The sequence below is a fragment of the Frieseomelitta varia genome, unplaced genomic scaffold (assembly GCF_011392965.1).
Source record: "Frieseomelitta varia isolate USP_RPSP 00005682 unplaced genomic scaffold, Fvar_1.2 scaffold_154, whole genome shotgun sequence".
NCBI classification, from domain to species: Eukaryota; Metazoa; Arthropoda; class Insecta; order Hymenoptera; family Apidae; genus Frieseomelitta; species Frieseomelitta varia.
In genome coordinates, this window is record NW_025109239.1 from 170,808 (window position 1) to 193,448 (window position 22,641).

At 39.7% G+C, this 22,641-nt stretch overlaps 3 protein-coding genes across 6 annotated transcripts; 2 read left to right on the forward strand and 1 right to left on the reverse strand.

Moving 5' to 3' along the window:
• The first annotated feature begins 270 nt into the window (after nt 1-270).
• On the forward strand, nt 271-5,466 carry LOC122536024. The gene is made up of 7 exons (XM_043668039.1): nt 271-366; nt 467-563; nt 816-1,036; nt 1,114-1,303; nt 2,546-2,747; nt 3,908-4,102; nt 4,844-5,466. The coding sequence occupies exons 2-7, from the start codon at nt 511-513 to the stop codon at nt 5,003-5,005; spliced, it is 1,023 nt and encodes a 340-aa protein (XP_043523974.1). The 5' UTR covers nt 271-366; nt 467-510; the 3' UTR covers nt 5,006-5,466.
• LOC122535984 (protein phosphatase Slingshot) lies at nt 1,285-21,412 on the reverse strand. 3 transcript variants are annotated; one of them, XM_043667960.1, is made up of 6 exons: nt 21,033-21,412; nt 13,028-13,222; nt 11,642-11,911; nt 10,941-11,497; nt 7,932-9,996; nt 1,285-1,352 (listed from the first exon to the last, which is right to left on the reverse strand). In XM_043667960.1, exons 1-6 carry the CDS (start codon nt 21,146-21,148, stop codon nt 1,295-1,297), a joined length of 3,261 nt encoding a protein of 1,086 aa, XP_043523895.1. In that variant the 5' UTR covers nt 21,149-21,412; the 3' UTR covers nt 1,285-1,294. The 3 variants fall into 3 exon arrangements, with proteins under 3 accessions (XP_043523895.1, XP_043523913.1, XP_043523903.1); XM_043667978.1 differs by lacking the exon at nt 21,033-21,412 and adding an exon at nt 17,813-18,055; XM_043667968.1 differs by lacking the exon at nt 1,285-1,352 and having other exon boundaries at nt 6,398-9,996; nt 21,033-21,410.
• LOC122536048 lies at nt 14,728-15,147 on the forward strand. 2 transcript variants are annotated; one of them, XM_043668082.1, is made up of 2 exons: nt 14,728-14,904; nt 14,983-15,147. In XM_043668082.1, exons 1-2 carry the CDS (start codon nt 14,737-14,739, stop codon nt 15,130-15,132), a joined length of 318 nt encoding a protein of 105 aa, XP_043524017.1. In that variant the 5' UTR covers nt 14,728-14,736; the 3' UTR covers nt 15,133-15,147. The 2 variants fall into 2 exon arrangements, with proteins under 2 accessions (XP_043524017.1, XP_043524026.1); XM_043668091.1 differs by having other exon boundaries at nt 14,728-14,892.
• Nucleotides 21,413-22,641: the final 1,229 nt, after the last annotated feature.

Below are 22,641 nucleotides of genomic sequence, written 5' to 3' on the forward strand. Positions count from 1 at the left end.
TACGTGGAAACTGATCGTAGAGAAAATAAAAGGAAATTGTTATCCAATATAGGTAAGAAAGGTGACTGCGAATTATGTTCGAAATATCTACCTATACGACTGTTGTATATTTTTGAAAAATTTTTCGAAAAACAATCCACGAATTAAAATTGCAGTTAAAGTGGATTTATAGAATTAAATTAGCAAACCTGTTTGAAGTTTTCCAAAACTGATCGTCACTTTGAATTTGAGAGATTATAACCTCAAATTCGTCAAGTGGCGATGTAAAACCAATATACTCGATTAACATACTAGCAATGAATATCTTGCCAATGAACGAAACGTCGAAAACGAAGCTCTAAAGTTCAGTGATTCATCCCTGTAATGGTAAGAAGTTTCTCTCGTTCTATTACGACAATCTATTTGAAATGTTATTCGCGCACTTTATCGTGTATTTTGTTTCCTAAATGTATTTTGTTACCAACAGCACTGATGGAGTTGAGCCAGTCTCGTTGAAAAGCAACAATCACAATGGAGCAAGAACAAATTTACATGGATGACAACGTAACTGTCCTTAGGCAAATGTATGCAAAATTTTCTTTAAACAAAAATAAAAACGACGGAGTAAGTTATTTGAAGCTAACTGCGCTTATTTGCGACTTGAGAATTGTGCTCTAACAAATTAAATTCAAACTGAAAATTCCCCGAGATTTATAGAAATAACAATTAAAAAAAAAAATAGTTTTAAAAATTGCTTTAAAATTCTACGATGCAACGTTTAGTTTATTAGAACTCGGATCGACCACATCTTAGCCGATAAGAGGATATTGTTTTAGAGATATCGAGCAAGATATTCTTTGCGTATGTTACACGGAGACCTATGACTTTTTGGCGGCAGGCCTGACAGATGGCTCGTTGAAACTGTACAAAACCAGTTCAGACGAAGTGTTGACGCTATACGACACTGAAATGCTGCAAAAACCAAGTCCGACAACCTCGGTTAAGCACAAGCCTGTCCACAGATCTCATCCGCTCTCGTGCACCGTCACCGCAACCTGTTAGTAGTAAACGTGTATAGTTTATTTTTCACAACGCAGTCAAATCATAAAATACACTCGATCGACTGTATCGTAGATGCTAATGGCTGCGTCAAGTGTTGGCATTATCCAACCTCACAGTGCCTTTACACGATACGGGAGAAGAGGCAGACATTAGGTTTGGCTTACCATTTTCGTCTGCCAAAGTTCGTAACTGTGGGCGACGATGCGAAGGTCATCCTTTACGACGAAGAGACCAAAACGCAGGAAAGAGTGTTTCACGCGAGGTTTGTTGAAACTCTTATTGAAACTCTTACTTCAGCATCGTTACACTCGCTGCAATAGAAAAGAATCAAGCTATAGAAAGAGGCTCAAGGTTTATATTATTGCTGAACCGTGTATAATTTAGAATTCACGCCAGTCATTCAAATATGATTGCGAATCAACAAACTCTACGTTTGGCCATTGCAACACGATAATCTTTACAGAGACCAATCAAATGTTTCAGATGAAAATCACTTTGCCTCGGCAGGTCTACATCTTGTAACAACGTTCCAGAGAGCGGAAAGACTTCAAAGTCACCTTGATCTCGTTAAACGTGATTGTAGTTCATTTCTGATCAAGAGTAACTGCTCAGGGTCGTTTCAAATCAAATAAACTCGCGCTAGGTGCCCACTGACCAGTAGATTTTCTAGTTAAACAGATAGAGTAATCGCTCTACTTTCCTACGACACATCTAACTCGATATAAAGTTCATTATTTTTTCTTCTTCTTCTTCTTTTTTTTTTTATTTTGATTCCATTTAAAAAATATAGCATAATTTGAATAGTATCTAATAGCTTCTCCTGAGTGGCCCACAACTTCCAAAGACGCTCTTTCGCGAAATTACCTTTTACTTTGCATTAAATCCTATTACAGGATGGCTCGAAACCTTTTACATCAGCGTTACACATTTTCGTTACATATCTTATCCCTCGTTGTCGTTATGCTTTTCGCGCGCTGTAAAATAATCGTCACAAGGAAAGATGAATATTCTTTTACACAAAAGCCTTTTCCCAAGCTCTAATTTTTGTCACAAAGGCACGTGATAATAACACAAAGGGAACGACAATTAGGCAGTGTTGCTCGCGATACTTATATTTGCGCTCTCGCTAAGTTTCATTTACGAACGGAACCGCTCATCAGCGATCTTAAACGTAATTACCCGCCACGCAGGTAATAACACACTGACAAATTGTAGTTTCGCTAGCAGTAATTCAGAGTGGCTTCAGTCTGAGGTCGTTTCAATTCGTTTTACAATTTTACCCAACTGCGGATAGATAGCCGAAAGGTCACTATAAGAAGTAGGCAAAAAGGATTGGTTTTTCTCGAAGTTGACAGACACAAATTCGCCGTTTCTACTTACAGTTCGATCAAGATCTCGATAAACGTTTTTAACATATATAAGTATCTTTTATTTGTCCATTCTCTCTCTCTCTCTCTCTCTCTCTCTCTCGCCTATTTATTTTCTTCTTCTCACGTTATTTCAGCGAGTCATTGGAAGTCATGGACGGCCATAAATCTAGAGTGTTCGGCGCATGTTTCAACCCCAAGTCGGCACACGAGCTGATCAGCGGCGGCTGGGACAATACCATTCAATTTTGGGACACTAGGCAACCGTACGCTCTTAGGAGAATATCGGGCGTGCACTTATGCGGCGACGCGCTCGACATCAGCAGGAACGGGAAAGAGGTATATATATATATATATATGTACTTTTATCCAGAATTCAGAAGTCAAATTGTTTCCACCTTAACACGTTCTTATTCATACGGCAATGTATATAAAAATTGTAGGAGTTCGTTTTCTTTGAAACCAGATTCTGGTCCCGAAACGACGCATCCGCTCACTTCAATACGCCCTTCGTCGCGTTTCCTCTTTCTTCCCCCCTCCCCCCTTTTTCTCTTCTTCCACAACAAATTCGAAATTGCTCGCGACAATTTATATTTTTACAACTGTTAACCTTCGTACGGTAGACGGTGGGTCAATTTGATCTTGCGGTAGGTATTAATCTATCCGACAGAGGATGACCAATCGAGAATAGTAAAAAACATTAAAACAGGGCAGTATTATGCGTTTCGAAAAATATTTATATAAATATTGCACGTTTCCTTTGAATAAAAACGTGGAATTTCTGTTGAGTATAAATCAACTTTCATCGTTACGTTGCAAATCCCTTTTTTCATTTTATCCCTCACTGTACGCGTTTCAACAGTTCAAAAAGTACGGTACAAGTACAGTAAAAAAAAAAAAAAAAAAAAAAAAATAAATTGATTTATCAAACGAAAATTCACAGTTTTATACAATAAAGGCTTACGTTCGGCAGTAGTATAGCGCAGCATATAAAAAGCAGTCATAGTCGTTTCAATTTACAAAATCATCAACATACATTCCATAAATTACTTCAACGTAGAAGGAACGTACATCTCAAAGTCGTCAAATTTTTACACATTTAACACTTAAATCTTTGTGTCGCTCAAAAAGTCAATAAATTAGACGATTAAAATGTTTCTTTTTTTTTTTTTTCAATCAATACGCAATCAATTCGTCGAGTCAAATTGACCCAACGCTTACCCTATAAGAATTAAATCATCATCAATGTAACAATCTTAGCCGCTTATAATTCTTATCCTTCTGGTCTACGATCTAAAGTGAAAGATGTTCGAATAAAAAGTAAAACGTCACGTGTAAGAAAGAAAAAAAAAAAACTTTACAAATTATTTAAAAGAATACACTACACATCCTAATCTTTCGCTTAGGAATCAGACGTTGCGGGTGTTCTTTTTTTTTTCTTTTTTTTTTTTGTTCTTTTTATCTTCTTTTTTTTATTAACAAAACTATATTGCGAACAGATTTTGTCGTGCTCGTGGCAAAGGGAGAATCCCATCCAGCTGTGGGACTACGGTAGCGGAAAGCTGCTTGCTTCCTTGGAACCCGACAGTTATCCCTCCCTGCTCTACTGTGGCAAATACGTGTCGAACATGTTCATCGCTTGCGGTGGCACAAATACCAATCTCTTCAGAGTGGTCGACTTGCGATCTCACGCTGTAAATATCGATCTCTCGCACGGATTTTTCGTTTGCTCGCAGTGTACAGTCGGTGGAAACGATCTAGTCAGGTGTCGTCGTTGATTAAAGTACCGATCCGAGTTTAACGATTCAGAATCTCACCGGTGAACCGGTCTCCAAAAATGCCAAATGTTCGAATCGCTTGTCGAAATACGGTTCGATGCTCGGGGACGCTTGTGTCTTCAAAAAATATCGATAGGCTTATCGAAGGTGCTTTCGAGAGTTTCTGAAAAAGCTTCGCGGATATTCGACATCTCTGTAGCGTATAAATCTTAAAACGCGTAAGACGTCGAATGTACACCAAGAGATTTCACAACTGCAACGCCAACACCTTTCGTACGGTGAACACTTCATTTCGCGCAGTATCAAAAATGATTACAAATATCAGTTTGAAAATATTCTTGGTCTCTTCATCACTTTCTGAAAATTAATTTCTCGCGAATGAACGCCCGTTTAATTAGCGCAAGCAATTCGTGGTATACGTGGCTTTGATCTGAAAGGTCGATTTCAATCGCGTCCAAAATTAAAATCCATAAAATCGCGATGGACAATGATCTCCATGATAGAGGGAAGCAGGCAAACAAGATCGGTAATAATATTCTTACACACTTATACGATGAGAGAACTGAAAATTTTCATTGTCAACCTGACGATATCTCTTCGATCGACTATACTTCGTAACTCGCTGATGATGACGACGACGATTATTCTCCTCGACAGACATTGGCAATGATCAGGAATTTAAAAGGTGGTACGTATAGCCTGGACGTTGGCCCGATAAACCCGATGCACGCGAAGAAAACGAGAACTCTCTCGGTGGTGCCGCAGCTTGCGTTCTGTGCTGGCAGACGGATATACGAGATAGACGCTCAACCAAGTTGATCGCCGATTTCCCATCGGTGGGCTGTACGCGCGGAATAAAACTCTGCCGCGAAAGCAAATCGACGTGTTTTTTCTTTCTTTGAAATTCTCGTGGCTACGACGGACTTGGGAAATTTTCTAATTCGAGCACGGTGTAGGATTTTGTTTTTCACGGAGACGATTTATCGAGTGAAACTTTTCGTTCGAATTCGTGTAAATTCGACATGGTGACACTAGAAATGCCAGAGCTTCTTTTTTTTTTTTAAATATATCAATTTCAATGTAAATTGGTTGAACACTCGTTTTCTTTCTCGATGGTAAAAAAATCCGCGACCGATTAGATTTGTCAGTGAAAAATAACCATTTTGAACTTCGCTGGTGTTTCTAGCGTTGGCCGTAATTTCCTGAAATGAGCCATCGATGATACGTGTACACGTGTATGTACATTATGTATGTAGCTCGAACGCAATACCACGCGGAACTAAAAAAAAAAAAAAGAAAAAAAGAAAGAAAAGAAAAATGAATATAACGAGTGATCCGTTTCGTTCACATCCGTTTGTAATGTAACATTCTTTTTCCTTTTTTTATTCTAATTTAATGTGTTACAGTTTCTTTCATCAGCATTCGGTCTCAGGATTGTTTCACGGCCTCGGATCTATCTCGTCCGAGAGGCAACAGCGATTGAGAATGAACGTATGAGAAAAATTATCAGCAAAATTATCTCAGTAATAAAATATATTTCTACACACACAATCGTCGCGGTGCATCTTATCAAAAAACGAGCCTCGCATTCATCTTTATCATCATCATCATCATCATCAATATCAGGATAGTAGTATAAAATTGGTCGACATGGCTTTGCGAATGCAAACAAGAACGAACGGTCCGATGATATGTCTAAGAACGACGAACGCTGATATCGAGCCGTGTTTCTTATTGTACTTTCTCAAGTTGTAATTACGGTAAAATCCTTCGATAAACGATTATCGTTACAGACAGGTAAAAGAGAGAGAGAGAGAGAGAGAGAGAGAGAGAGAGAGAGAGAGAGAGAGAGAGAGAGAGAGAGAGAGAGAGAGAGAGANATAAATCAAGAACAAACGGAGAAAGAATGAAGCAAATAGAAGAAGATGGGACGAGTAAGTCGAGAAACAAAAAGATGAAATATACAAGAAAAAAAAAGAAAAAACAAAAAGAAAAAAAAATTGGAATCGCGCGACGATGCTTCACACAGCATGTACAAACTGACAGGTGAGTATAAAAGAGAGTAAAAGAATCGATAACGATTGATCGAACGGAAGAAAAAAAAAAAAAAGAAAAAAAAAAAGAAAAAAAGATAGAGCCGATCGAATCTCGTTCGAACGATTCGAGGCAGCTCCTCTATAAGAGGGAAATAGAGAGGGTTACTTTTTTCCTTGCTATTTTCGTCTCTCCTCGCATACTGTGCACCATCCTAATCACATTGTTCGCTCTAAAATACTAAATAATACAGCTTAACATTACACGTCGTCGTTTCGAAGTGTGTTCTCTTTTATATAGAATCTCTATCTTGCATACGCCTCGGCGATCACGCAACGTAAACAGCAGAAGAAGGAGCCAGAGCGCAATATCTTTTTAGTTACAATAACGCGCGAGGCCCCGGACCTTTCGTTCACAGCCTGACCGGAGCCAATCGCTATCTCTCTCGTGTCACGGTTCAAGAACACGCTGGCTCCAACTTCTGCGCGACACCTCCGCATACACAAACACATCACGTTTGATTCCAAGCCCATAATTAGGTCTATTAGGTGACGACACGTCGTAGGAATAACAGTATTCTTTCTTTTTTTCTTTCCCCCTTTTTTTTCTTTTCCGCGTGTTTCCTAGAATTGTTGCATTTCCAGCTTAAAAAGTAATTGAACTAATTGTTAAGAGCAGGCCAAAGACACGTCTGACGAAGAAGGAACATAAAAATTGTGAAGGATCTTGAACGTGCCTTAGTACGAATATTTATATATGTATATATATATATATGTATACAATCGTTGACGGTAGGACAAGGCACTTGTATCTTTTCGATATCTCTCGAGATTTATATCGACGTTGAGAAACTCGTCGTTTCTTTCTTATTTTATTTTATTTATTTTTTTTTTTTTTTTTGCTTTCTTTTCTTTTTTTGTTTTTTTATCCTTACTTGGCTTATCAACTATGTATACGTATATTTATCAACCGCTTGTTAAATATTTCACGCGAAGACATTTTGCTTGGACGAATACCTAACGTAACGTTTAAATAAAGACGGCGGTGATAAATACGATCGACATCGATTTCCATCGCAAAGGAAGAAAAAAAAAAAGAAAACTTCGAAAAAGAATTCGGGCAACACGCGATTAATTTCACAGAAACGATTGTTCGGGCTGCTCTTTTCGATATCGCAAATAATTAATACTCGCTCGTACAAGGAATTAAATAATATACAAACAGCGTAAATTTCTCTCGAGATGATCAACTAAAGCTAACGAACACAAAAGCATCGCAAACGGACTTGCATTGCCACGTAGTGGTACGTAGGTATGTAGACACGAGAAGCTTGTACGCATCCTGTTCGTTTGAGGAAGCATCGAAAAAATACGGGTGCTCTGCCTTATCGCCGTACAGCATGATACAGGACAAGTTCTCGCAGTGATTAAAATAATACATACATCGAAGAGATGGTGGGAAACGAATCAATATACAAAAATCATGTCCCCGTCGATTTAGTGGTCGAGCTCGAAGAGGAACGATCCTCGACTCGTTGGCATCAAATAGAGATCACACAGTTTCACACAATATTCGTGGCCACGACCACGCAACATACCCGTCCATTCAGGTACGAGCGCACAGATTCGACTCGATGGGAGGAGAAAAAAAAAAAAAAAAATAAAACAATCGAACGCTTTGTGAACGTTTCCCNTTTTTTTGATAGTCTTACATGGTGTTGTAAACCGGACTGCTGTGCCTAGGCCTGACCTGCAGCCTGGCAAGAGGATGCGTCCTGCCGTGCTGTTGTTGCTTTTTGCTAGCTGCCACAACTCCAGCCGATGGGACTGGTGGCCTGCCAGGTGCTTCCGGCGCTTCATTGAACAAAGGAGGGGACGAGTGATTGTTGATCATGATCGGCGCAGACCTTCTGCTGTACTCTAAACCGATTTTCGACTTGTTGCTGTGCTGCGAGTCCATCGACTCCCAATCCTTATCTTTGTGCACGCGTAGCTGGATCTCCGTGGACTTTCTCGACTCGGGTTTCACCTCGTACTTGCCGACCAGAACTCTCACCGATCTGTCCTCCAGGTTGTCTTGCGTGGACGCGACCGAGTCGACGCACGACTTCTCCTTCTCCTTGATCTCGGACGAGGCGTGAATCTTGGACTCGTTGTGAGGGATCACCGGCGACGATGGCAAACTTCTGATCTTCACGTCCCTTTTCGGCCGAGCGGCGGTGATCGGCGAGTCGTTCTCGAAACTGTTCTCCGGACTCCTCTCCGGCTTCGTCGACTTCGCCTCGAACTCCTTCTTGAGATTCTTCACGATGCCAGAGGTACTTCGTGGACATTCGGCGTCTGGCGAGTCGTCAACCGACAGACAACGTTTGCTGAATATAGATTTGTTGCTCAGATTCTCGAGAACCATCTTGTGGTGTTTCACCGAGGGGCACTGCGTGGTGTTCACGACGCACGGGCTGGACGTCTCGCTCTCTGACCTACAGGGCCTCAACGACGAGGGAAGATCCGTGTCGGAGGAGAGAGAAGACGGCGCTGGCGCGCTCGTCGACAGTCTTCCAACTTGGCGAATCGACGCTGGCGAGATGTCGATCCCCCTGACGGGACTCGGGGAGTTTCTAGCGGGGCAATCTACCTTTAAATTGTGTTCTTGGCTAGGCGAAGAGTCCCTCCGTCGCGGCGTTGGGGACGCGGTATGGTGGAGAAGCACTGGGTTGTACGATTCTTCCTCGACGGGCAATCTGTCTTTCTCATCCGTGTCGGAATTTTGCGTGCACACGCGTTTCACGGTCCCTGAGCTGGTGTTCTCTTCGAGCTTCTGCTTGGTACGTTTCACGGTACCCGGATGCCAGGGTATCTCCTCTTTGTCGTAAGGGAAGAGGCCGCTGGAGCCGAGCAAATCCGACGGCCGCATGTCGTACGAGCCCCAGGAACTGTTTCTCGACGGTAACGTGGTCCAGGAACTGTGCACCGAATTGTTGTCGAGGACCACGGCACTGTCGTAACTGCTCCAGGAGCTCTGCCGACTCGGGGAGTCCCTCGTCACCGGCTCGCCTTGCCTCTCCTCGCGGTCGAACACTCGGTCGACGTGCGTGCTAAACGGATCCCCGTCTTTCTTGCTCTTTCGCGGCAACGTGCTGGGATACACTATCGTCGTTCTCGCCGCGACACACTCACTCTCCGCGTTCACTTCTCCGTTAGTCTTAGCGTTACTACACGAATCGGTACTTGTTGCATCGGACGATGATGCAGTAGTCCAGACTAGACATTCACTATTACTATCGATCTCCGTCTTTTTTTCTTGCTTCTCGCCGGGGTCCCACACGTTTTGCTTCACTGCCACCGTGGACAATGAACCTTCCGACGATGGCTGCTGCTGCTGCACGCCGAGCACACCGTTCTCGTTCACAGAGCCAGAAACCGGGCTCTGCGACAACGGTTTCCCGTCCGAGTCAGAGCTCGGTGAAGACGGCTTGCTGCTGACTGCTTCGAATTGATTCGTCAGGTTCAGCACCAGGCCCTTTCTTCTTTGACCCTGTTGCGTTTCCAACTTGCTGACTCGGTTCTTCACGCTCGGCGTGTCCAGCGAGGGACCTGGCAGATGGACGATCTTGTTCTGCGACACGCTGTACGACTGTCCGTTGCCGCACGGCATCAAAACGTTCCGAGCTTCCTGCGGCATGCTCGTTTTCTGGCTGCTGGAACGTAGCAGATCTTCCCTCGTCACTTCCGTGTTCCCTGCCTTGTCGATGCTCTCCAGCGATTGGGAAAGAGGAACTGAAATGGAAGGGGGAACGGATCAGGTTCGAGATTACCATACACAGAAACTTAATGAAACAGAATTAACACTGGAACTACCAAACTAGTCAAAGTGGCGAATTCATAATTTTCCATTGAAATTTTATATATTTAGAACAGTGTATTTTCAGAGAGTGCAATGATCTTTAGCAAAATGTATAAATAGAAGCTTGTACTTTTTACTATATTGTAATTTTTTTCTTGTTCCCTGTGCACTTTAATTTCTCTGTTAATGATTTTACTTTTCCATTGAAATTTATACATTTAGAACAGTATATTTTCAGAGAGTTGAATGATCTTTAGCAAAATGTATAAATAGAAGCTTGTACTTTTTACTATATTGTAATTTTTTTCTTGTTCCCTGTGCACTTTAATTTCTCTGTTAATGATTTTACTTTTCCATTGAAATTTATACATTTAGAACAGTATATTTTCAGAGAGTTGAATGATCTTTAGCAAAATGTATAAATAGAAGCTTGTACTTTTTACTATATTGTAATTTTTTTCTTGTTCCCTGTGCACTTTAATTTCTCTGTTAATAATTTTACACTCTTCCATTGAAATTTTATACACTTAGAACAGCGTGTTTTCAATGATCTTTAACAAAATATATAAAAAGAAACTTGTAACAAAATATATAAAAAGAAACTTGTACTTTTTACTATTATAAATAGTAAAATATTATTATTAATAGCAAAATATATTATAATTTTTTTCTTGTTCCCTGTGCACTTTAATTTCTCTGTTAATAATTTTAGACTTTTCCATTGAAATTTTATACACTTAGAACAGCGTGTTTTCAGAAATGATCTTCAACAAAATTTCACTTTTTACTCTGTATCATACATTTTCCCTTGCACTTTAATTCCTCTGTTAAAAACTTTACACCTTGACCCAGTGTTTAAGCTAGAGTAACAACGTACCAGAAGGCAACATGATTTCGCTGATCTTCACGTTCGGCGACCAACTTTTCGGCCTTTGACTGGTCTTCTTCAATTCAGAGCCGGAAACAGTCTGCAGGTCGTTGTCCACGTTGTCAGACTTCTCTTCCTTCTTCGACTGATCCTTCGTCGACGTTGGGGACTTCAAGTTCGTGTCCGACTTGGACCTCTGAAGCTTCTCTTTGTTCTTCATCGCGTCCAGTATGCCCTGATAGGTCTCCAGTTGTAGCAGGAAGCTGTTGTTAGGCTTGATGCAGGTCCGTTTCTCCTTCACGTGCTTCCACGCCTGAGAGAAGTCCCAGTTGTAGGCTTTCATCGCGTACGCGATCACCACCGAGGCTGACCTGGACACCCCCATCTTACAATGCACCAGCACCTTCGAACCCTCTTTCTTTGCCTTCGTGATGTACTTGAACGTGTCGTCCCAGTGCTTCAGCAGGTCGGTCTTCTCGTCGTCGTACACGCGAACGTTCAAATACGTGAACATCCCCGGGAAGAAGTTGTCAATCTCCCGAGTTACGTTCAGAATATGTCTGACACTGTGCAACGAGAAGGATTTTTAATCGTCGATCGTCAGATTCAGAACGAACAAAAAAAAAGTGACCGATCAAATTTTGGCCTTGGCGACGTGAAGGGCCAAAAAGGATCGAAGAACTTCGAGTAAAGGAAAGAAAGGTACTCACCCGTTCTTCTGGAGCTCCTCCAAGTTACTCGCGTTCCACTCGCTTCCTAGGTAAACGTGATCAAATATTTCAGTCGGCGCGTCCATCTGACCGAGAATGGTGAGCATCTCCTGATCGATGAATGGCTTAAACTCCCCGAGATCCATGTCGAGGTCTTCCTCGAGACGGCCTCGAATGTACTTCGAGGTTACCTCGTCGAGGTCCACGGACATCATGATCTCCTTCAACGTCGATCGGATCACGCGCTCAGTCTCGTCCCTTTCTCTGGGTCTGTCGTCAAAAATTGTACATTTAGGAGACGAAACGGGAATGAATCGGCCTAGTTTATGAATTAGAAGCGTTCTCGCATGTGTTACGTGTTTACTGTGTAATAGTGTACAAAATGTCTGAAATAAAGTAGAGGAAAAACGAGTACCATTATTTTTCTAAAATAAGAGCTCCGAGATATATATATATATATAAGAAAATTATTTTATTTACAATTTTTGTTTTATATATATATATATATATATATATATATATATATATATATATATATATAATTAACAAATATTAAACTAAAATTTAAATTAAATTAAATTTAAATATTAATTGCAAATATTTTATTTGCAATTAAAATATTATATATAATATTTTAATTATATAATATATAATAATTATATTATATATAATTAATTAATATTAATATAAATAATATTTTAATTATATAATAATATAACAATATTATATAATATATTAATATTTTAGTTATATAATATTTTAATTGCAAATAAAATATTCAACACTTGTATATTTATATGTTAAAATAATTCAAACTTTTCATAAATACGGTAAAAATTCCTAAACTAGTAATTAACATAATTTTTTACAAGACAAACCAAATAGAGTAACTTTACACTAGTTAAAATTGTTAAAAATAATTGTCTGTACTACCTCTTAACTAATAAAAATAAAGATTTTATAAACTATATTGCATTTTATATGTTTTTTAATAATTTTTTAATAGTAGTTTGCTAATAGTTCCGCTCCTAAAAACTGATTTGTATTTGTAAACAGATTTTATTCTCTCGCGAGTCAAACAATTCTTTCCAAAATTTGTTTGGTCATTTTCTTATCACATAAGGTCCAATTGAGGCATTCAGCCTTGTGCGTATTTTCATTTCACGAATTCGACTTTTTTATTGCGAAGCTAAATACGTTTACCCGGTTTTACTCGACTTTCCTCTGCACGTTGCGCAATATTTCACCCTCGCAATTCGGCTCAGGACAAATTCCAGTCTAAAACGCGCGCGTGAACACATGCTCGTTCGTGATCGAAGAACACGCTAGTACAAACCAACCGTGCAAGTACAAAATGACCCGGAGAAAGTTAATTAACGAACTTACTTGGTGCGCACGCTGTCCGGCGACGGTGGTCTTCGAGATTCCAGATTGTCCATGGCATGCCACTCGTTGAGACACGAGCGATCGCTCTCGATTCGTTGCTCATAGTAACTGACCCAGTCGTGCGACAGCCCACCCAGGAAGTAATTCTGCTCGCGCGCCTTACTCGACACCTTGTGCAGCGTCTGCAAGGCCGACCTGCAACACAGTGAATTCCACCACAAAGTTTCAGAACAGTTCGACGATTGTCGCGTCTCTGAAATAAAAATGAAAAAAAAAAATAAATAAATAAATAAATAAATAAATTTCGCAGGAAGGGACCTCGGAGATTTTATTACATTTCACGCAGCAACTTTGCGGGATCTGAACGAATCTCTTGGTCGAATATAATATTCCTGGTGGTATTGTACATTCATTGCTCAAGGAGATAAACTGAAATGAAGTTGTGTGACGAAGCAGATCCTAGACTGGCGAGCAAACAAGATCTACGAGGGTGGTCAAAGGGAATTACTTATCTCGAACTTAAACCACTTCCGTTTCTACGGCAGGAGAGAGGAAACGCTTAGAGTCGTGTTTCCCTTCTCGGTGGTTCTGGATCGTTACCGAGATACAACGAACGAATGCCTCTGTATCGTGTAATTTCATTTCAATTTCGCGAGAAATTCCACGCGATTTATCCCTACGGATTTATCACTGGACCATCGTGTTTGTGCGTTTGCGAAAGATTCAACATTCTAAGTACTAACATCTGATATATCGACATTTATACACGGTGTTTCGTAACTTGTGGGAGCTGATTGTACGCCTAAAAATAATGGAAAAAAGTCATATAAACAGATATGTCCTATCTGTCTTCGTTTATGAGATATAATGAATTTTATAAACAGATTCTAGTAAGCTAGTTTTACCAGAGATGGTACATTCAATTTTCATAATAATCACAATTGGGACGAAGAAAATTACCCACATGTTATTGTGCATTCAAGACATCAACACCAGTTTAGTTTAAACGTATGGGCAGGAATAATTGATAAATTTTTAATTGGACCTTCTTCATAGGAAACTAACAGGCACAAAGTACGTTGATTTTTTCAGCACGCGTTTTACACGAAATATCAGAGGAAGTTCCAGTCGATATTAGACTTCGTATGCGGTTTATGCATGATGGAGCTCCGCCGCGTTTTAGCCGAGTGGCTAGNAAATTCGAGAAACACCAGGAATGATAGAGAGAGTAACCAGATGAATGACAAGACGCGTGCAGGCTCGTCTTCAAATGCAAGGTGGTCATTTCGAGCGTCTTTTGTAAAAGCAATTAAAACAGAAAATTCATTATATCTCATAAACGAAGACGGATAGGACATATATTTATATGACTTTTTTTCATTACTTTTAGGCGTACAATCAGCTCCCATAAGTTACGAAACACCCTGTATAATATTTGAGAAAGTTATTATTGCAAATAAATTATAATAAATTATTGCAAAATAACGTAGTCCTTATTTGATTTGATTAACTTTGAAAATATAGAAGCTACAATAATTTATGTGAAAGCATGTAAAATTAAACTTCGCCTGGCGGATTTAAATCCGTCTACTAAAAGGTTAAACTAACGTGTGTACCAAAAAAAAAATCTCATAAAATTTTACACTTCCTGCACATTAAATCTCCAACTGCGACACTTTAAATTTTTAAATGACCTCGAGGTTTGAATAATGTTATCGAAACGACTAGAAGTACGCATTGGAAGTAGCATTTCCGTTTCACGAACGCCAGTGGGGAAATACCGAAGCTCTAAACGTAATCGTTTCGCGGTTAAGACACCGATGGATGAAATTACAACACTGTTGTGCCAAATCATCAATACAGAGGTACTGAAAATGGTAAAAGTTTTGAATTATAGGTAAAAAAAAAAAGAAGAAAAGAACATTATTTAATACAATTTTCTTTTCTCCTTCCAGCTGGGAAAAATTCATCTGGAAATATTGAAAAAGCTCATTTTTTTGCGTTTCGTAGCCTCTGATCTAACAAAATTGACGGTGTACGAAGCTATCGAAAGTGAAATCTGCTTTTTGCTTTGGAAATATAACAACGCACTGACAAACGTTTAGCAACCTTGATAAATGGGGGAAAAAAAACTTTTGCAGTCAGTCATCGTGATCGTCCGACCGTAGACAAATCCGTGAAGATAGAAAAAAAAAGCATCGCGCGAAGAGAGAAGTTTCCGGTTGATCGTTCAATTTTCGCGTCGCTGAAACTTCGAACTTGCAAAACTTTTAACCGTCAGGAAACGAACAGACGAAGCTGAGCCACTGTCTGCGTAACACAAATGGCACGACGACAGTGCACCTATTACGCAAATAATTGAATTGCATCGTGTCGCGAGCCGTAACTGTTTATTTTTCATCGACGATTCGCGTAGCTTGAGAATGCAACACGATTCAACTGCGATTAGAATTGTAAATTTTCATTTATCTGCGAAAGCAAATTTTCATCAAGATCTTTTTTTTTTTTTGGTATTTCAGCATTTCGACAATTTGCGAGAGGATTTTATTTATTTATTTATTAATAAATAACAAATGAATAAATCTACCTAATTTATTTCGAGCCACAGTAATTCGTTGTTGCTTTTACGGCAAACGTAATCGTTTGTTCGTTATTTACCAATAACTCTCAGTACACTTTCTCTTTTATGCGCCGATTTTTCGAGTCTTAGAGAAGTAATTAGGAGAAAGGATGTTACTAGAAATTTCAGATGCGTGACGTAACTCGGCGATCTGTTATTCGGCGCGAAGTAATTTCTCAGGGAACGGTGAAGTAACCTCGCCGAACAATCAGCAGATTTTTTTCGGCTGGTCTCGAGCCGCCTCGAGCGCGATTTCTGCTTGATCGGCAGAAATTCGTCGCGACTCGCTTCGATCTTCCAGCTGTCAGGTCCTTTTATTACTTGAAAGCTCGTAAAACTATCGAAAATCTGGCGCTCTAAATTATTCTCGTGGCTCTCGAGATACGAGAGTTCGAATGTTTAGAGAAATATTATAGGATGTCGTCAGAAAAAAAAGAGCGTGAGTCCTTTCAATCTTCGTTTTACTACGTGAACAATCGAAAATCTGGCGCTCCAAATTATTTTCGCTGCCCTCGAGATTGTTTCGAAATTTCGAATGTTTAGGGAAATATCTTTTAAAAAAAAAAGGAAAGAAAAAAAACGTGAGTTGCTTTAATCTTCCTTTTACCTGCTCGTAAACTATCGAAAATTTGACGCTCTAAATTATTCTCGTAGCTCTTGAGACACGAATGTTTAGAGAAATATTACAAGATATCATAAAAAAAAGTGAGTCTCTTCAATCGAAAATTTGGCGCTCCAAATTATTTTCGTCGCTCTCGAGATTGCTTCGAAATTTCAAATGTTTAAGGAAATTGGGATATCGTCCAAAAAAGAAAGAAAAAAAACGTGAGTTGCTTTGATCTTCCTTTTACTTGCTCGTAAACTATCGAAAATCTAACGCTCTAAATTATTCTCGTGGCTCTCAAGACACGAGTGTTCGAATGTCTAGAGAAATATTACAAGATATCATAAAAGAAAAAGTGAGTCCCTTCAATCTTTGTTTTACTACGCGAACAATCGAAAATACGGCGCTCCAAATTATTTTTGCCGTCCTCGAGATTGTTTCGAAATTTCAAATGTTTATGGAAATTGGGATATCGTCCAAAAAAGAAAGAAAAAAAAACGTGAGTTGCTTTGATCTTCCCTTTTACTTGCTCGTAAACTATCGAAAATCTGACGCTCTAAATTATTCTCGCGGCTCTCGAGACACTAGTGTTCGAATGTTTAGAGAAATATTACAAGATATCGTCAAAAAGAAAAGGAAAAAAAAACGTGAGTTGCTTTGATCTTCCTTTTGCTTGCTCGTAAACTATCGAAAATCTGACGCTCTAAATTATTCTCGTGGCTCTCAAGACACGAGTGTTTGAATGTTTAGAGAAATATCACAAGATATCATCAAAAAAAAAAAGTGAGTCCCTTCAATCTTTGTTTTACTACGCGAACAACCGAAAATACGGCGCTCCAAATTATTTTCGCCGTGCTCGAGATTGTTTCGAAATTTCAAATGTTTAGGGAAATTGGGATATCGTCCAAAAAGAAAATGAAAAACGTGAGTCGCGCGACTCGTACGCGAGATCAAGTTTAACCGACACGAGGTACTGGCTTAAGAGCCAGTTTTATTTTTATCGGTATTTCGAGATAACGCAACGACGTTCTTTGGCCGATCGAGTAGTCCTTTCCCTTCCACTTCCTCCACGGTGATCAGATAAAGTTTCCTGGCTTTTTCACGCGGCAAACCGCGAGCCAAAGGGTCCATCTCGATCGGAACGTCAAGCACGTTCCCCGCGCCGTGCCGATCGAGAACAAGCCTCTGGATGGTTATACGCTTTGCGTAACTGACAACCATCGTCAACGACGAGGACACCAAGCGCGTATTTATAATTAAACATTTTACGTAACGGCAGCGTTCGCGTGTTTAACCGGCACCGATTCTGTCGATAGTCTGGTTCAGTCGGATGCCAATTGCAGCTTCCGAACAAAACGGAATCTTTCTCTTCTGCGCAGAAACTCAAAACCGCACGTTTCGTCTGTACGCTTACGCACGCAGAAAAGGACGAAATGAAGGTGATTTGCACCGCTGCAATAAATATTAGGGAGATATCTCCTGTTGCAAATTCACGATTCTGCAATTTAAGCTCAGAGCTACAGTGACCTAAGCTGTACGACGTATGACAAAACACACGTACGTTCGCCGACAGCGCGATTAAGAATCCTCGAGATGTCATCGAATTTCCCACATTTTCCGTGGATCGTTCAAACGTTGTACGATCGAACCAAATGTTTCACGCGTTGTTCGTGTTTTGTCACGTGTGTTCGGGCAAACGCCCAGGGAAAAAGCACGCCACGACGATTAATTAATCGCAAGTCGATGTTCCGTCGGTGTTGCACAACGAGCGGGGACAACAGCACGGTAGAGACTGAGGCTCGAGGCGTACCATCGTAATTATAATGTGTCGCGTCATCGGGTGATCCTAAATGGAACGGCCGATGAAGCAAGCAATGACGATTCGATTGTCGCTCGACTACAAAGAGTCCAACAATTCGACGTCCGCGCGTTCATTATACTATTGACTGAATGGAGAGCCGACGAGGAGTCGAAGATGTTTAACACTAAATCTACCGATACTTTGTTATACTACTATTCCCACCGGTGATCGGTCCTTTAAAAAGAAACAGAAAAAAAAGTAATATCTTTTACACTCGAACGTAGATAATAGCAATTTGGTCTCAACAGCAGCTTCGATGCGCTTGATCTTTTACACGAGTGGTGAAGAGAATCTTTGTACGCGTGCCAATAATTCACAAATTCACCGACTTGTTGACGTGCTGGTTAGTTATTAATTATTAATTTACGAATAAAAGATTAAAAAAATAGGATCAAATGATTTTTTTTTACCTGTTCAGATATATCTTAGTTTGTTTAGTTTATCTATCTATACTACTACTACTATATCTATGCTATATCTATACTACTACTATAACTATACTATTATAACTACTCCTACATTACAAGTGCAACAAGTATTTTTAATCTCTGGAATATGAAATTGTTTCTTTAGTTCATGTGGCTTCGATTGATCAAGATCATTGATTTGAACGCAAAGAAAATTATGACAAAATAAAGGCTACACTATAGATCACGTAATGAGCGGGCAAAATGGATTTTGTTGACTAATTTAATCTTCGTAGAAAAAAAAAGAAACAAAATAATTGAGAAAAGTCTTAGTTGAATGTCTTCACGACAGCCAATTAAAATTGTTTCTCTATCTCTTTTTCTTTCCCTGGAGGAATTGTCCTGAAGGGCGCAGCGCTCTCTGATCTCTCTGTTTATCGCAAGTATTGATTATAACCGATATTATGTTGTTAGTTACGACGTGGAAACAGGTGAAAGCAGGTTTCAGAAGCGAAAGAACGTTTCACCGAAACGTGAAAGAATTGTTTCGTCGATAGCGAGCAGACCGTTAGACGGTCAATCGGATTGCAGCTATTTTCTATCGCGGACAAGCGAGAGTGTTTCATTGGATTGGCCGGCAGCGTTTATCCTGATCGCGCGTAATTTCTTCGAGTCGTCTGACACCTGAATAAAAACAATTTTTAACCGACATGTCCCAAATTTATTCTTTAGAGTTGAATCTCTTGTGTCGGACAATCTCTTCTGTCGCCAGCGAATCCGTTGTTTTTAGAATTGAAGAATTATTCAAACGTTCACGCGCTTGCAATTTCATTGCGATGCGATCATATCTCTCTCTCTCTCTCTCTCTTTCTCTCTCTCGTCTCAAAACTCATTGAAACAGCGTACGAACGAGGTCGAGAAGAACGTCTTGCTACACACGCGCGCGCGTAGGTATCTTTCTGGGCGAATTGTTCGTTGGCCAGCTGCCAGTCAGCCAGGACACACCAGCAGAGGAAAGAGAAAGCAGCATGAAACGGGTCTGCGGATGAAGGGACAAAGAAGTATCGTAGCAGCGCACGAATCTCGTTCATCGCCACGCAGAGACGTGCGGCTGAGGAATAAAAATAATAAATGCTGCGGAGCAGCGGTGAAGCACGTGTGCCGCTTGAAATTTCTTATTTAGAAGCGTTAGCAGTCGTTACTACGGCGCAGTTATGGTTGTTTCACGCGAGCTTCCTATAATCGGCTATTTACGCAGTTTCCTGAACGCCGTCGACCGCTGTCACGCCGCAGATATACGTATATACAGTGTGTTTCATAAGAACACTCTGAAAGAAAGAGATTCGTTTTGTAAAAAATTTGGCGCTCAATCAACAACATGTTTCGCGCCAATTTTTACTTTTCGTTTACGATCAATAGTTTTGCTTCTGAAGTGTGTCTTACAATTTTTATAATAGTGCGAAAATTATAATTGTCAAGGAAAGTGTCCAGTGTTTCAGATGCGTTGCAGAACAAAGCAATGAATCAACAAATTTTAAGGCATTGCAACAAACAATTTTTTGACAATGTCGTAGTTAATTTAAAATAAAACACTTTGTTCCAAATATTTTTAATATAATTAATATAATAATTATATTATTTATAATTATCGTTTATGTATGCTATATAATAATAAATAATAAGAATTTATTATATAATGCGATAATACTAAATACTAGTGAATAATGTTTATTTTAACGTTATTTTGATAACAAATTTTACAGTGTCTTCTTATCGAATTTCACCACATGGCAACTGATTGCGGACCATAACGAGTGACCAAACCGTGTACGACAATTCGTCGCTTTTTTTTTTTGAGCTCGTCGGTATGATGGAACTCGTCACTGGATAGAAATTACTGAGAAGCAATGAATTTATGCCTGAATTGTACTGAAATATACTTTATACGAGGAAATATTGCAAAAAATTCTCGACGCGCGTGGTAAGGTTAATCGGTGTTAACAGATGGTCGTGTACTTGTTACGACAGGATGAACGCGTTATACACATCATCAAAATGTCAATACACAACTTTATAACAAATTTTTAAAAAATTCCTCGTTTTACAATGAAAATTCCAAATGATTCCATGTACGACGTGTTAACAGTGCACGTTGCAATCTATGCCACTATGCGACTGCTTTCCATCAACTCTATGGAAACCCCGTTGTTTTCACGAAAACACATGTCAAGCGTGGGCCTACAAAAATCGCTCATGATTGGAGTAATGTCATCTTTTTAAATATCCACGGTCCAACAAAGTCAGAGACGAAGAATTATTGAAACAGTCACAGCGAGTCAATCAAAGTTGCTCAAGTTGAACAACATACGTTACATACAGCACGTTCGTTGCTACTGAGGCGCACGTGTTGGATCGATACACGGAACTGTTATTACGGAAACATTCTTTGGCCGCGTCATCATCCCTCGTGTATTGGACAATGACAGCGGCCCCGAAAAGGGAAAGCTGATTACCTGGCAGCTTTCCGGACGTCGGCGAGGATCTTGCTTCTTCTGAGGTTCCCAAAGAGCCGAAGGATCAAAGGCAAGATAAAGAGAACCGCAACGTAAACAGAGCCACGCGTCACCATGCTTCCTCGCGGGCTGATGTCCGGCCTTGTGGGTTATTCTTGCCAAGGTCATTGGACCGACTCTCCCCCTCGAGAGTCCGTCACAGCGCGCTTTTTTCAAACTTGTTCCCAACGACGGATTCCAAAGTTCCGTCAATTCGATTCCCCGAATCCTCCGCCAATTGCCTCGAGTTCTTCGAGCACGCGAGCGTGTCCTTTTTTTCGACACGAAAGTCAGGCTGACCCTCTCTCTTTTTTTCTCACGAAATTGTTTCTCCCTCGAATTCTATCGTCTCAGCCTTGTGTTCCTTTCTTCAAACACTATTTGCAACACCGTTTCGATAATAAAATTATCATTCGCCGATTTTACAAACTTGACTACCAAGCGTAACCTAATACGAAACGGATATTATCTGTTCGGAGAGTAAGAGAGGCCAAGGTTTAAAACTTCCGGGCGTCCGGCGCAGAACTTTGAAGATTAACAGACGCGCCGAGGTGAACCGAAAATCTCGACGAACGGAGTTTTTCTTGGCACGGGCACGTTCGGTCGACTGGCGGAACAGGCACCGATCGGATCGTAGGATCTGGCAAATCAGAATAGTACGCGTAGGACAGGCTTCGGGCGAGTGGTGGGGCCGTGACAAACGACCGAGTCCAACCATATTTAGAGTCGATGTGTCAGCGATGTTTCTTCTTTTTTTCTTTTTATTTTTTCTTTCCTTTTTTTTTTTTCGCGCGCGTTCAAAAAGGGGGACCGAGGGTCCTTTCTCTCGGTACCGGAAACCGGAGAAAGGAGGATGACCTCCGGCTCCTCCGGTGCGGAGAAGAAGAAAGTGGATCTTGACCTTGGCAACGTTCAACACCGTTGATCGCCATCGAGTAGATTTTTTTGCGGGGCCACGAATCCTCAGGTATTCTCTTGTTTTTTTATTCTTTTCTTTAAATTGTTAGGACATGTACATGCTTCGGTGTTAGCTTGTCAAATTCAGAAGATCTTACACGCTTTTTACATCCCTCAAGTGTAGACTGGAAATTTGCAACAAGATAAATCCCTTAAATCCTATAATGTTTCTTCAATATATCACAAATAACTGTTATATATTTTTATGTGAATAATGTGATTACAATTACTTCAAAATAATTCAAAAATTCGCTATATTATTGTCATAACGTTAATTGATACCGAGTTTAATTTGCTTCATTTAAAAACAATCCCATAATGTTTCTTCAATATATCAAATAACTATTACAATATTATGTATATTACGTTTATATAAACAATGTGCTTAATTAAAAAATGATTTACCAAAAACTCACGTTCCTACTAAATTTTTATTTCTGTATTTTTATATATAATTTTTATTTACGTATTTTTATATATAATTTTTATTCATGTATTTTTATATATAATTTTTATTCATGTATTTTTATATTAAATTTTTATTCATGTATTTTTATATTAAATTTTTATTTATGTATTTTTATGTTAAATTTTTATTTATGTACTTTTATAT

Excerpts from the sequence above, each read along its gene's own strand:
- LOC122535984 (XM_043667960.1), bottom strand. The coding sequence starts at position 21,148 with ATGGTGACGCGTGGCTCTGTTTACGTTGCGGTTCTCTTTATCTTGCCT. Across the intron at positions 11,498-11,641 it reads GAGGAGCTCCAGAAGAACGG|TGTCAGACATATTCTGAACG; the intron begins GTGAGTACCTTT and ends CTCGTTGCACAG. Across the intron at positions 1,353-7,931 it reads AGTCCGGTTTACAACACCAT|CGAGTGTAACGATGCTGAAG; the intron begins GTAAGACTATCA and ends TTTCTATTGCAG.
- LOC122536048 (XM_043668082.1), top strand. The coding sequence starts at position 14,737 with ATGTTATCGAAACGACTAGAAGTACGCATTGGAAGTAGCATTTCCGTT. Across the intron at positions 14,905-14,982 it reads ATACAGAGGTACTGAAAATG|CTGGGAAAAATTCATCTGGA; the intron begins GTAAAAGTTTTG and ends TTCTCCTTCCAG.
- LOC122536024 (XM_043668039.1), top strand. The coding sequence starts at position 511 with ATGGAGCAAGAACAAATTTACATGGATGACAACGTAACTGTCCTTAGG. Across the intron at positions 1,037-1,113 it reads GTGCACCGTCACCGCAACCT|ATGCTAATGGCTGCGTCAAG; the intron begins GTTAGTAGTAAA and ends ACTGTATCGTAG. Across the intron at positions 4,103-4,843 it reads TCGACTTGCGATCTCACGCT|ACATTGGCAATGATCAGGAA; the intron begins GTAAATATCGAT and ends TCTCCTCGACAG.